We start from the raw sequence: 13,219 nt of genomic DNA, 5'->3' as shown, positions 1-13,219 counted from the left end.
ATGAAGCTTATCTAACAAGAGGATGGTCTGATTTTGCACGAATTCTAAATATTGAAACTTACGATGTTATTTCAGTTGGTTGTCGTTACAAGAATGATTCTATACTATACGTGACTAAGGACTAAAATAGGTTCAATATTGTTTAGGTAATTTGGTTTTACTATTAGTATTTGATTAAATTATAATTATAGAATTTTAAATTATTGCTTCAATTTATATATTACGATTATTTTTTGTGGATGTGCTATTTTTAAATAATTTAATAAAATGAAGTAGTGTTAGATATTATTAATTTTATTTTTATCTTTTATTTCTTTATTTGTATTTTCATTATATTTGACAAAAAATGAACCTACACGTATATTAAATCGTTGACGTAAAGATAATTTATTTGCCAATAAAAACAGATTTTAATTGTAATTGGAATAAAATTTATTTGCCAATAATCGGTGGATAAAATTGAAATTACACCTGTGTCATATAATTATAATTGATTAATTGGTATAAAATGAAATTATACCCGTGTCATGAGTAATAATCTAAATAATTATATCTTAACAAAATATAATTTGAAATAATTTATAAACAATTATCTTAACAAAAATAATTATTTAATAATTGATTTAAAAATCAATGCAAAAAATAATTATTAATAATAGTATTATTAACTGGGTAAATAATATAATTTCAAATTATTACTTGAAATATAAATAATATATGAAAATCTATTGAGTAAGTCAATGATTTTGTACCTTAATAATTTGACAATTATTACTCAATTAACCAGTTAATTAAATTAGTAATAACAATTTTCAATTTCAAATTTTGTATATTAAGTAGTTATTAAAAACTGGGCAATAACGATTTACACGGGAAAATCATTGATAAATTTAATTAACCATAAAGAAGATAATATACTAAAAGTTTTAGTATATTATTTATGGCAAAGGAAATTATTTTCTCAAATTAAAATTTATATAATTATAGTAAGTCTCTATAATTAAAGCAATATAAAACTGCTTTATATATAACAATAATATTATACATATTTATATATCTCTTTTTTTATCTCTTTTTTTAAAATATTGCCATATAATTAATGTAAAAATATATATAATATTAAACTATTTTGTTATGCATATATATGAATTTATATAATAACCCGTATAATTTATACGTATGACATAATACATATGTTAAAAAAAGATTTCATAATTTTTGAAAATCATTGTTTTATTATATGAAATTGAAATTAAAATTAAATAATTTTTATTTATATAATTTTTTTTCTATTAGTATCAAGTATTTTCATTAAAAATTCATATCGTTTGTAATTAGTATATATATATATATATATAAAAGTCGTAATAATCAATTGTTTCAATTATTTTGACGTTAATACTCTTGCGAATGAACTAAGTGGGTATTAAGAAAGGCTAACTAATGAGCAGAAATTTGCATACAATCAAATAATTGGTGCTGTTAGCGGTAATATGGGTGGACTTTTCTTCTTATACGGTCAAGGTGATTATGGAAAAACATTCTTATGGTAAACTATATCATGCTCAATTAGGTCTAAAGGAGGTATAGTTTTAAATGTTGCTTCTTGTGGGATTACTGTACTTTTGTTGCCTAATGGAAGAACTGCACTTTCAAAGTTTAAAATTTCTTTGGCCATAAATAAGGATTCTTTGTGTAGCATTAAACAGGGAAGTCCTCTTGCAAGGTTAATATCCAAGGTCAAATTAATCATATGGGATGAAGCTCCAATAATAAGTAAGTATTGTTACGAAACTTTAGACAAATGCCTCAGAGACATCTTAAGGTGCTCAGATTCGTATAATGCTCATTTGTCATTTGGAGGTAAAGTGTGCTCATTTGCCATTTGGAGGTAAAGTTATTGTTCTTAGAGGAGATTTTAGACAAATTTTACCTATGATTCCCAGAGGCTTAAGGCAAGATATAATTCAGTCTTCTATTAATTCTTCATATTTGTAGCATAACTATAAGGTTTTGAAGCTTACAAAGAAACATGAGATTGTCACTGGGTGAAAATAACAACATACAAGAACTCAGAAATTTTGCAGAATAGCTACTCAAAATTGGTGATGATTTGGCTGGTGATACAATAGATGGTGAATCGATCGTTCATATATCATCTGACATTTTGATTAAGAGCTCTGAGATAGCTTTGGATGACCTTATTGATTTCGTGTATCCAGATATGTTATCCAATTTATCCGTTGAAAATTATTTCAAGGATAGAGCAATTCTTGCACCAACTTTGGATTATGTCACTGATGTCAACAACAAGATGACTGCAGGGTTACTTGGACAAGAAAGAGTCTACTTAAGTTCAGACTCTGTGTGTGCTGAAGAGGGAAATATGGAATTTGAGTTAGATGCTTTCTCGCCGGAGATTTTAAATGTAATAAATTGTTCAGGTCTACCACCACACAAGTTGGTTCTGAAGGTTGGTGCTCCTATTATGTTGCTGCGGAATATAGACCAAACTAATGGTTTGTGCAATGAAACGAGGATGCAAGTTAGAAGAATGGGAAATCATGTGTTAGAATGCAAGACTTTAACTGGTAACAAAGCTGGAAGTATTGTTCTTATCCCAAGATTGAATCTAATTCTAAATAATGAAACATTGCCGGTCATGTTTCAAAGAAGACAATTCCCAATTATCATGTCATTTGCAATGACAATAATATGTCCTAGGGACAAACTCTATCGAAAGTTGGAATTTACCTTCCAATGTCAGTTTTCACCCATGGTCAATTGTATGTTGCGTTATCAAGGGTAACGAGTAAAGATGGTCTGCGAGTGCTGTTGCAAGATCATGGACACTTGGAAGATAACTGCACGATGAATGTGGTATATAGAAAAGTTTTTGAGATCCTATAATAAAAAGGTAATAACAAAATGTCTTACTAAATCTATTTATTTATTAAAATTTATTACTATCACTTAAAAAAATTTAAAAATTATAGGAACTAATAGACGAATTCTTATTGTACATTAATAGTTTGAGAATATTAAAATTATCATTAAAATTCGTATAATTTTATTCTCTTGACAAACAATTTTATAATTACGTTAATCATATAATTTTATATACAAACATTGATACATTGTTATTTTATGTATATATTTTGCAGGTATCAAAGGATAACATTGAATTATTATTCAGTAGGTTTAAATTATTTATTGTTTATTACAAAACTTTCTGCATTAGGATTCTCCATTAATTTGTTCTTCATTTTGAGTTGATTTTGATATTTTCTTACTTCACAGTAAATCAACATATAAAACTTTGTTGGTAGATTTAAGTATTACTAGATTATTTATGGTCATATTGAGTATATATGCCTGATTTATTGAAAAAAATAGATTAAATAACTATTTTATAGTTAATACAATAACACTATATTAAGAAAAGAAAAACAACGCATACAAGTTATTTTTTTATTAATTAAATTATTATAATTAAAATAAAATTTAACATAACAACTTAAAATTATAATTTCAATCTTATCACGTGCATGACACGGGTGATTAAACTTGTTTTTTTTTATTTTAGGGGCAGTTTAAGAATAAATTAAAAAATTTTATTAGAAAGGACGATTTTAAATTTAAATACGACTTTAAGGATGATTTTAAATCAAAATATACATCAGGGACGGGTTCGATTCCGACCCTCAACGTGAGGGATCAAAACAATACTTATCCCATCAAAGAATTTCAATAGTTATCAATTACATCTAATAGAATAACTGAGAAGTGAGAACTACGAGAAGTTAAGCCCAGGTTCAAAATGTTGAAACAAAGAAAAGAAAACAATGGATATATGATTAGCGAAAAATGTATAATAATGACAAAATATACTCAAACTGAATTTTTTCTCCAACTAATAAAAGTGAGGTGTTAATTCCTCATGAATTCATTTTTTCTCTAAAATGAAATCATTATTTTCTTTTCTAAATTTATTTTAGAAAAATATATTTATTATAATTATATTACAATTAACATTTAACGAATAATGCATGATTATACTAATTTAGAGAAATATTTTTATTATAATTATATAAAATCAATATTTAATACATTATCAACTAATAAAAGCGAGGTGTCAATTCCTTATGAATTCATTTTTCCTCCAAAATGAAAGTACTATTCTCTCTTCTAAATTTATTTTGAATTTTGTACATTAGAATTCTCTAATAATTTATTATTTATTTTGAGTTGATTTTGATATGTTACTTGACAGTAAAACAATATATAAAAATTTGTTGGTGGGTCTAAGTATTACTACGTTATTTATTGTCATATTGAGTATATATGTTTGATTTATTGAAAAAAGTAGATTACTAAAACCAATTAATAACTATTTTAAAGTTAATATATTTAACACTAGCTTAAGAAAAAACAAATAATACATAACATGTTATATTTTTATTAATCAAATTATTATAATTTAAATTAATCTTAACAAAATAATTTAAAATTATAATTTCAATCTTATCACGTGCATGGCACAGGTTAATACACTTGTTATTTAATAGTTATTAGTTTATGAAAATAGAGGTCTGTTACATATACAAGTCTTTTTGGTTTTCAAGCTATACAAGTTGGCTCAAATAAAAAAAAAATGTGTGAAACGGGTTTCAAATGTTTGTTAATATAAAGAGTTTAAATATTATTTAATAGTTATTAGTTTATAAAAATAGAGGTCTGTTATACATACAAGTCTTTTGGCTTTCAAGCTATACAAGTTGGCTCAAATAAAAAAAAATGTGCACCACTTCTTTAGAATTGAGCGTCCAACGCACGCGCCTTAATCATTCTTCCACAACCGTCAAGATTTAAGTGACATTTGAAACAAACTACGATTCTGAAAAAACGTTCTAACTTCTTGCGAAGAGTAAAAGAAAAGATACAAATCTTCATAAAAAATCACCAGAAAAAACGAAGAAACATTATTCAAAGTACTGTTTTACTATTCTTTTAGGTTTTTTTTCTAGATTGTCTCTGTCATGTGCCTCATCCTTAACCAGTAAAACATTAAAAGATTTCAAGAAGAAATATACTGTCTCTCCCCTGTTTTTGGTGTATTTTTTAAATCCTTTGGGTGTATTTCTATAACCGTTTGGGTGTATTTCTGTAATCATTTCTGTAATCGAAAAAAAAGCAAGAATATAGAGAGAGAAACGCATGTAAATGACGAAAAATAAACCAGTGATAAACGCAGGTAAAACAACGAATGAAAAAGCAAAGAGAGAACGCACGAAAGAGATCGAACAAATTTGGCAAGAAACTCGAAAAAAAAACGAAATCTTTTGAAAAATGGAAGTTATATATTCGCGCGTTAATTGATTTGGATTGATTTAAAAGTCTATTAAAGAGGCACGTAACATAAGCAGCGCGTTTAGAGGTTTCGTTCTCTTTAGGCTTGTAAAGCTTGTAAGCGCGAAATACTTTGTATGTAAAGATTAATTCATGAAGATATCGAGGAACAGCGTTTTTTTAAAACAATTAGTTAGAAACGAAAAGTTAATTTTAATTTTAAAAATCAAATTTTGAATTAGTTAAATATAATCCTTATTTTGAATTTGACTTTCAACAACCACAAACCCTTTCTCTCATACCCGCACCGCGCCCCTCCCCTCCTCCCCACAACCCTTCGCCGTCTCTTGCAAACCACCGCATGTGTTCCGGCTTTCTCGTGTATCCACAAGCCTAGTCACACCTCCATCGCCCTGCGGTGACTGCCTCTACTCCCTCACCTCCATCGCGCCGCTACAAGTAGTTTAGCTTCGTTCTCCATCGCACATGCGGGTGTTTATTTTTCATACAAATGAGATATTTGTTCTTAATACGAAATGACTTATCTGCACTCAGGATTGGTGACAGCAGAAAATGGCAGCGCTTAGGAGATTTCTCGCCGCGAGGGGGACGACTGCGTGCTGCGGTGAAAAGGGAGTTTGGGTTAGAAGTGGATGTAATTAGGTCAAAGTGGTGAATTTAAGGTGAAAGTGAAATTTGATGGTTAGTGGGCCTGAAATGCGAACCGCTGTTCACGTTGTTTGTATCTCTCATTGTTCACCTAGTAAGATTGGGTTTATATTTTTAAGAATTAGAATCTTCAATTTAATCTCATTGTTTTCTATGGTATCCTTCGGCCTAGGAGGTCAAGTACTAATCTGTTGTGGAATTGAGCTTCATTTAAGAGTTTGTCATAGACCAATGAGTTGCTGCTTGCATAAGGCAAGATTCGAATCTTAAGCAAACTAGTGAACTAATTATTAGACTAACTCAAGTTGGTTTTAATTTCATGTATTTTAATTTTGTTTATTTAATTACTAGATTTGACTTTATAATAGTATATTTAGAATTTTGTTTTATTTTAATTTAATAAGAGGTAATAAATACTTCCTAAATTACTATAACTGTGATAGAGAAATTAGATGTGATAGAAAAATTAGAAGAGTGCCAAAACACTATTTGATTTTGTGATAAAATCTTGATGTAAATAAATGAGGTTGAGTGACAAGTTAAGTTAGGTGACTTGTTTTCTTTTTATATAAAAAAATTAGAAAAAAAAAAATAATGATTCTGTTTTTATTCAATTTTAATCTATATTTCTTGTTTCTCATTTTTTATTTTCTATTTTCAATTTTAATATTATCCTTTTTTTTTCTATGACAATCCTTAACTTCTTGTTAATCTTTCGATTCGTATCATAGTCATGGAAACATCAAAGTGAGGTTTTCACAGCTAAGTGGAACCTCTCCTTTGCAGATAAGGGGTGAGTAATTGGAGATAGAAAGCATTTGGTCCTCATCAACTTTTGGCCTTGATGGATGGAATAGGAAACTCGTTGAACTTGGTGTTGGCTTGACTTCAAGGCCTCCTGTGTTATCTTTCATTGGTTATATGCATCCTATTCCCTTTGGTATTAGATTCCTCTCCTCTATCATGCACTATTCACGAGTCTCTTTCTGCAAAAGCTATGAATTTGAATTTCCACCAGTCATGACCACACACTTCTGTTCATAAATATCCTTGGTCTTCAAATTCCATTTCTATTTCGTTTTAGGTGCTAACCGATGAGTGCATATTGATGCTAAAAGTCCAAACATGTGTCACGACTCACAAGATAAGATACAACTGTGCATCCATCCATTTAATATGGTGAAAACCCATACAGTATCTTATATCTTTTACAAGTTACAAGGGACATGAGAGAGGTACTATATAGAAAAACCTCACACGATAATAAGCATGCATGCATGCATGCATGTACATGTACATAATTTGCTAAGCAATTGGTTATTCCTTTCACCCTGTCATTAAAAGCCTAACTAGCTAGGTTCTTCCCAACCCCAACCCCAAACAGAAGCAATAAAAAGGAAAGGCTTAACCCTTTGTTGTTTGTGCCTATCTATTAGAATACTGGACAACCATCAACTACAATTCCTGGTGCAGTTGGGCAAGTAGCCAATGGACAATGGTCAAGCTCGGATCCCCACCATTTCAGGTTATGGCCTGCATTCTGCAGGGCAAAGAAGATAAGAACGCCCATGAAAGCAGTGCCTGCATCAAGTGCTGCAGATAGAACATAGTTGTACTTCTGCCACCATCGTTTGTGGTAGCGGAACACAAAGAAATTGAAGATCATTCCTGTGATTAGCCAGCTTGAAATGTTGGTGGGAGTTGCAGGTGGCATCCCGGCAAAGCCATAAGATATAACAGGGATGTTTATCAGGGGAATCCACTTCTTGTCAGGGAAGATTTTGCTCAACACCCAAACAGGAACCGGCAACACGGCTCCAATCAGGAATAGCCACACCAGGTTTCGGTACAGCCCGCCGGGACCGAACAGGCGCCTTGGTCCGATCAGACCCCATATAACCGACGCATCAAAGGTTACTCTGTATTTGGGGCAAGTCCAAGGACTGTCATGGTGGGCCTTGTCATCCATGCATAGTTCCTTGATGTTATCCAACATCCACCAAGCCACTCCAAGGTTTACTATAGCAGAAATTATAGTTCCCACCAGCTATTTTGGAAGGGCAAAAGAAAAAAGTGAGTAATAAGAGTAAAGAAAATTTATAGAAAAGAAAAAGGACGCAAAGTAGGAGACTCGTACCTGAGCCGTATACATGCATCTTGGAGGAATTTTCATGTACTGTCCGAGTTTGAGATCTGACAAGAAAGACAGAGCATGGACAGTGCTGATTCTTCCATAAATTTTGAAGAGCAAGTTTGCAATTGGTTTTCCGGGAAGGACATAACCAATCATGAATTGTGCTATAATGTCATATCCAGGTTGCTGTTAAGTAACAAGGGAAAAATTCATGTTAAAGCTTGAATGCTCATGGATTCCCACTTTGCATTAATGGAGGGACATTGAGATGATAGAGATGGTAGAAATACCTGGTTAGTTGTTGCCTGGATGACACCAATGGGGAGGGTCACAATAATAGCTAGAGCAAAAGCAAAGATCATTCCCCACCACGGAAGTTGCACATCCGTTTTCCACACAAAAGACATCAGCAGGGATAGTGCTATGCTCCCAAATAACAAAATCAGGAACCACCATTCGGGTACTTGCTTATAAGCTTTCATGAGTCTACCATGGACATCCAATTTCACATTATTCATGGCTGATTTGCTCTGCCTCAAAATGTCACTGGGAAAAGGAAATTTATGGAAGATCAATCCAAGCATCTATCGAAGTGATTCATTAATATAAATACAAGAGAGAACAATTTGTGAAAGGCTATGATAGCAGCCTACCTGCCATAAAACAGCGCAACATGAGTGAGGGTTGCTGTAAATCTTGCAAAACCTGATCCAATTGATAGTGCAAACAGAGGGCTAAGGTATAACTTGCCATATTTGTTGTATGCATCTATGTCAAGATCATAGTTTTTGGTTAAGATCTTGGTGGTGTCATACTTCTGTCCGGTGGCCGTGAACAACTGATTAGAAAATATAGGGAACTTCTGCGCATCAAAAGTATTAAACTTCCAGTAACATATGGGCACGATTATGTAGATGAACATGATGAATCCAATTCCAACATTAACAATGGAAGACCATGGAGTAACAAGAGGGCTGCCATGGTAAGCTGAAATGCCAGCCCAATCAAAACTGAAGGCACCAATGCCGAGTCCATGATAAGCCGATCCAACTTGCTGCGCCGTGATGCTATGTGGCCATGCCCAGCACACCCATGAGAAGAATGTCAATACCATAAGCAGATATCCAGGGAGAATATAATACAAGAAGCTCACTCCCATGGCAATGAGGAAAAACTGCATCCTTGAGAGTCCTTTTGTTTTGTGGTCCTTTTCATGGAGTGCCCTGTAGAACAAAGGTACTTATGCAATCAGAATAACATTACAAAGGGAATAATGCACAAGCAAATATGACTACTAATTATTGGACTCTTCTGTTGCATAGATTCATTTTGACAAGATTCTAAATCATTGCCTATATGCAAAATCTAGAGAAGTCAATTTTAAACATTGAGAGTATAATATTAACAAATCTTCCACTTGAACTTTTTAACCTTTTCAATGTTATGTCTCTCCTCCAGAAAATATTGCACCAATGTAACAAAATAAAACAGAACTAATAGCATAAGCCTTTCAGCATCAGCAGTGAAGATGCCTTACTCCACAGGCGTAAGGCATCTAAAAGAGCCCAAGTGTGACGCTTGTTACTTACAACTGCCCGGTTGAGTCCACTAAGGCTAAAGAATATGTTTGCGTTTCCCATCATATGCTAGTGATAAGAATTCCAAGTCAATGACAAAATTGATTCGTGTTATCATTTGATTATTTCCTTATTCAGTTAGCACTTGGAAGAAATGTCACGGCTCCAATTGGGTTGATATCAAACGAAACAAATATTTCCTTAATTGTTTCAAGTCATTCTAAAGTTAATTTGTGATGTCTCAAATTCTAAAAATGCAAGAAATGCAAACTTCTGTGGAGTTCTTCCTCAACCAAAGGGTGGTCCATGGTTTTGTAAATTGGTGAATTCATAATGAATATTGAATAGAGAATATTAGCACACTACCAAGGTCCTTATGAAACCGTAACATGGAAGGATGGAAGAAAGAAAGAGAGCAGGAAATGAACCTAAAGAGAGAGACTTGAGCAAGGTTTGCTGGCCACCACATATCAACAGGATCAACCAGATACCTCCTCAAAATCCCAGCCCATCCATACCCCAAGACCTGCAACGCAATTTAGAACATTTCACTTTTTAAAAAGAAAAACTTTCCACAGCAGATTGAGACAAATAAGACCAGAATATTTGCTTCAAAGATATAATAATAATAATAATAATAAACAAATCCAAAAGAGAAGGACTTTTACTATTGAAAATTCGACTAATCTGTCACACTTTTTGCATCTATTAAAAAAAACCAGCAATTTGAAGATAGGATTGTGTATGTAAATAAACAAATACAGGAGAACATATTTTATTGTCGACGATTAAAAAAGGACAGATTTTGAAGACAGATTTCATTTATATAAGGGAAAAAAAAAACAAAAACAAAACAAAACAAAACAAAGAAAAAGAAGATAAACAATTAGGATTACATCCTGGCATCTCCATTCAAACAAAAATGAGGAAGTAAGAGCTCCAGTGATTGAAAATGAGGAAGAAGGAAAAGATTAAAAACCTGGGTAGTTAAGACAATGAGGAGAGCACAGAGAAAGGTCAATGATTGTTTGTAATAAGCCTTCATAACAGTGATGGCACCAATGGAGTAAGCATCTCCGCCACCAGTGGAAACACCACAGTTGGCGAAGATGGTGATGATGACGTGTTCCTTCATGTTGAAAGGGCCAGGATTCAACGAGAAGCGCCAGCCAAGAAAGTTGTACTGGTCTGTGGGGAGAGTGGCAGCCATGAACCTTCCTATGGGAAGAACAAGGATTTGCATGAGGATGGCGGAGATGGTGAGAGGCTGAGTCCTGAAGGTGAAGAAGGTGTTGAGGAAGATGAGGAGCACGCATGAGGTTATCCCAAGAAACCAGGCTCTGAAAGTCATCACCGGAAGAGAAGGGTCGTCGGTCTCCGGCACCACAAGAGCCACCTCCTCGATGGGGCATCTTTCGTACGGAGGTTCTCCTCCGTTGGCGGCCTTCTCGGTGTCCGTGGGGTCATCGGCGTGGTTCTTGGTCGCCATTGGAGAGAGGAGGAAGGCAAAGAGTGAGTGAGAGTGAGAGAGTCAGAGGGAGAGTTGATGTGTTTTCTTTGTCGTTCTTCGCAGATACATGGACCTGTCTCTGCCTCTGCCCACTCCTTATAAAAATACTTTCACATTCCCAAAATGCCCCTATACATTTTTCTAAATATAAAATTACCCCTAATTAATTAGAATACTTAAAAAGTTTTTTGTGAACATTAAATAGAATTATATATTTCCATGTAATGATTTATGAGTTTAGTTTTGTAATTATGTTAGTTGTACACTAAAAATTAGTTATTAAATTAGTTTATTTGTATATAATATATATTAAAATATAAAATATATATTAAAATGTGTAAAATAAATAACTCATGTATTTATAATAACCGATTAGTTGGCTAAATTTTTATTAAGACCGTTAAAATAGATTAAAACTCAATTTGGTAAACAACTTAATTAAGTTTTTTTAAAAAAAAATAGTTTAAATAATAAATGGTTATATTAAAAATAGCTTATAAATAAGTTATTTTGTGTTTGGATTAAAAGTTTTAAAAGTGTTTATTTTATAGAAATATGATAAAAAATAGTAGTATTATGAGAGAAATATTTTTTTTAACTTCTCTATAAGCTTTTAAATAGTTTTTTAGAAAACTGCAATTTGATTTTGAAATTTGCACCAAACATTAATACTACAACTTTTTATAAGTAAAAAACTCAAAGAAAATTACTTCTAAAACTTCTTATCCTTCCGTTCTCAGTTAAAGGGGGTGTGCCATGTCAGATAAGTAGGACCCGCAACTGACGCATGGAAATTCTCTCCATGCCACGTTGGCACAATGTAACGGTTGCTCGTGTTATTCTCGTGTTGCCTGCATGATTACCAACTACTTAGTGGAGTCCACATGTTGCACCTACGTGGACCATAGTCTTGGGTTTATTCAGACACTTAATGGTGTTTCTCTAACAACATTAGTCAAAACTAGGAAGAGATTTTTTAAATTTAGTAAGAGTTTAGACAACATATTAAGTTTATTAGATGTTAAAATTTTAATATATTTATTAGAATACTTATAAAAATTAGCAAGTTTACTAATTAAGTATACCATTCTTATTTCTTCTTACTCATTTAAAAATTATTCTTATCCTCATGACTGTTAAAAAAAGAAGTTAAAAAATTAATAATTTTAATTTAAAAAAATAAAAAATTAACTAACATTAACTCAAATCCAATAATAAATATCACAAAAAAAATCCAATAAAAAATAACATTTATCACTAATAAATACTTGTGATTATTGGAAAAAAACAAATTTTTAAAAAAATGGCCTTTCGCTAATTAATTAAGAACTAATAATTAACAATAAGAACATTCTTACATGTATAAATCAAATCTAATAACTACTGGACTAGTTTAGTCCGTTTAGACCCGTTTTAAACAATTTTTTCCCTTAACAAAAGTTAATAACATGGAATGCTCTTTTAGAGTTTTATCACAAGAGAAGGATTAGTTAAATGTAGTACAAAAAATAATTAAAACACGCGATGAGATTGATCTTAATCAACCGATAGAGTCTATGGATACTTCGGAGATGGGAAATCCTAATGAAAGTGTGAATACAAAAATTATGTAAAAGATTCACCTTCTGACTCTCTTTGGATTTCTTGACTTAAAAAGACATTTCAGAACTTGATCTGGATAATGATATAGTAAAAGATAATTCCAATTCGAAAGACCGATAATATCAAGAAGACAATGACAACACAAAAATGTTAAGAGTTTGATTTTTATCGGATAATTCTAATTTCAAAGGTTGAATTCAAAGATTTACTACTATAGAAATAGAGTTTAGCCATTAAATTTTAACTATCAATACTAAATTATGATAAAAATAAATTGAATGTGTCATCTATTTATCACGAAATATTATTACAATGATTAAAATTTAACCTTTTATCATAAATAATATTTTTTGTAGCATGAACGTGTCATGACTATTC

The 13,219-nt window shown here is 31.7% G+C and overlaps 2 protein-coding genes across 2 annotated transcripts; one reads left to right on the top strand and one right to left on the bottom strand.

Moving 5' to 3' along the window:
• Positions 1–1,493: 1,493 nt before the first annotated feature.
• On the top strand, positions 1,494–2,910 carry LOC107467057 (uncharacterized). The gene is made up of 3 exons (XM_016086088.1): positions 1,494–1,524; positions 2,133–2,611; positions 2,725–2,910. Exons 1-3 carry the CDS (start codon positions 1,494–1,496, stop codon positions 2,908–2,910), a joined length of 696 nt encoding a protein of 231 aa, XP_015941574.1.
• Positions 2,911–7,163: 4,253 nt separating this feature from the next.
• Positions 7,164–11,298, bottom strand: LOC107466086 (oligopeptide transporter 3). The gene is made up of 6 exons (XM_016085066.3): positions 10,709–11,298; positions 10,158–10,255; positions 8,806–9,375; positions 8,443–8,698; positions 8,156–8,338; positions 7,164–8,065 (listed from the first exon to the last, which is right to left on the bottom strand). The coding sequence occupies exons 1-6, from the start codon at positions 11,216–11,218 to the stop codon at positions 7,451–7,453; spliced, it is 2,232 nt and encodes a 743-aa protein (XP_015940552.1). The 5' UTR covers positions 11,219–11,298; the 3' UTR covers positions 7,164–7,450.
• Positions 11,299–13,219: the final 1,921 nt, after the last annotated feature.

Source organism: Arachis duranensis, chromosome 1 (assembly GCF_000817695.3).
Source record: "Arachis duranensis cultivar V14167 chromosome 1, aradu.V14167.gnm2.J7QH, whole genome shotgun sequence".
NCBI classification, from domain to species: Eukaryota; Viridiplantae; Streptophyta; class Magnoliopsida; order Fabales; family Fabaceae; genus Arachis; species Arachis duranensis.
The sequence above is the reverse complement of the archived record's forward strand: the minus strand, read 5'-3'. Positions and strand labels throughout refer to the sequence as shown.

Excerpts from the sequence above, each read along its gene's own strand:
- LOC107466086 (XM_016085066.3), bottom strand. The coding sequence starts at position 11,218 with ATGGCGACCAAGAACCACGCCGATGACCCCACGGACACCGAGAAGGCC. Across the intron at positions 10,256-10,708 it reads TCATTGTCTTAACTACCCAG|GTCTTGGGGTATGGATGGGC; the intron begins GTTTTTAATCTT and ends ATTGCGTTGCAG. Across the intron at positions 8,339-8,442 it reads TCCAGGCAACAACTAACCAG|CAACCTGGATATGACATTAT; the intron begins GTATTTCTACCA and ends GTTACTTAACAG.
- LOC107467057 (XM_016086088.1), top strand. The coding sequence starts at position 1,494 with ATGGGTGGACTTTTCTTCTTATACGGTCAAG. Across the intron at positions 1,525-2,132 it reads TTTCTTCTTATACGGTCAAG|ATGGTGAATCGATCGTTCAT; the intron begins GTGATTATGGAA and ends GTGATACAATAG. Across the intron at positions 2,612-2,724 it reads GTAACAAAGCTGGAAGTATT|GGACAAACTCTATCGAAAGT; the intron begins GTTCTTATCCCA and ends AATATGTCCTAG.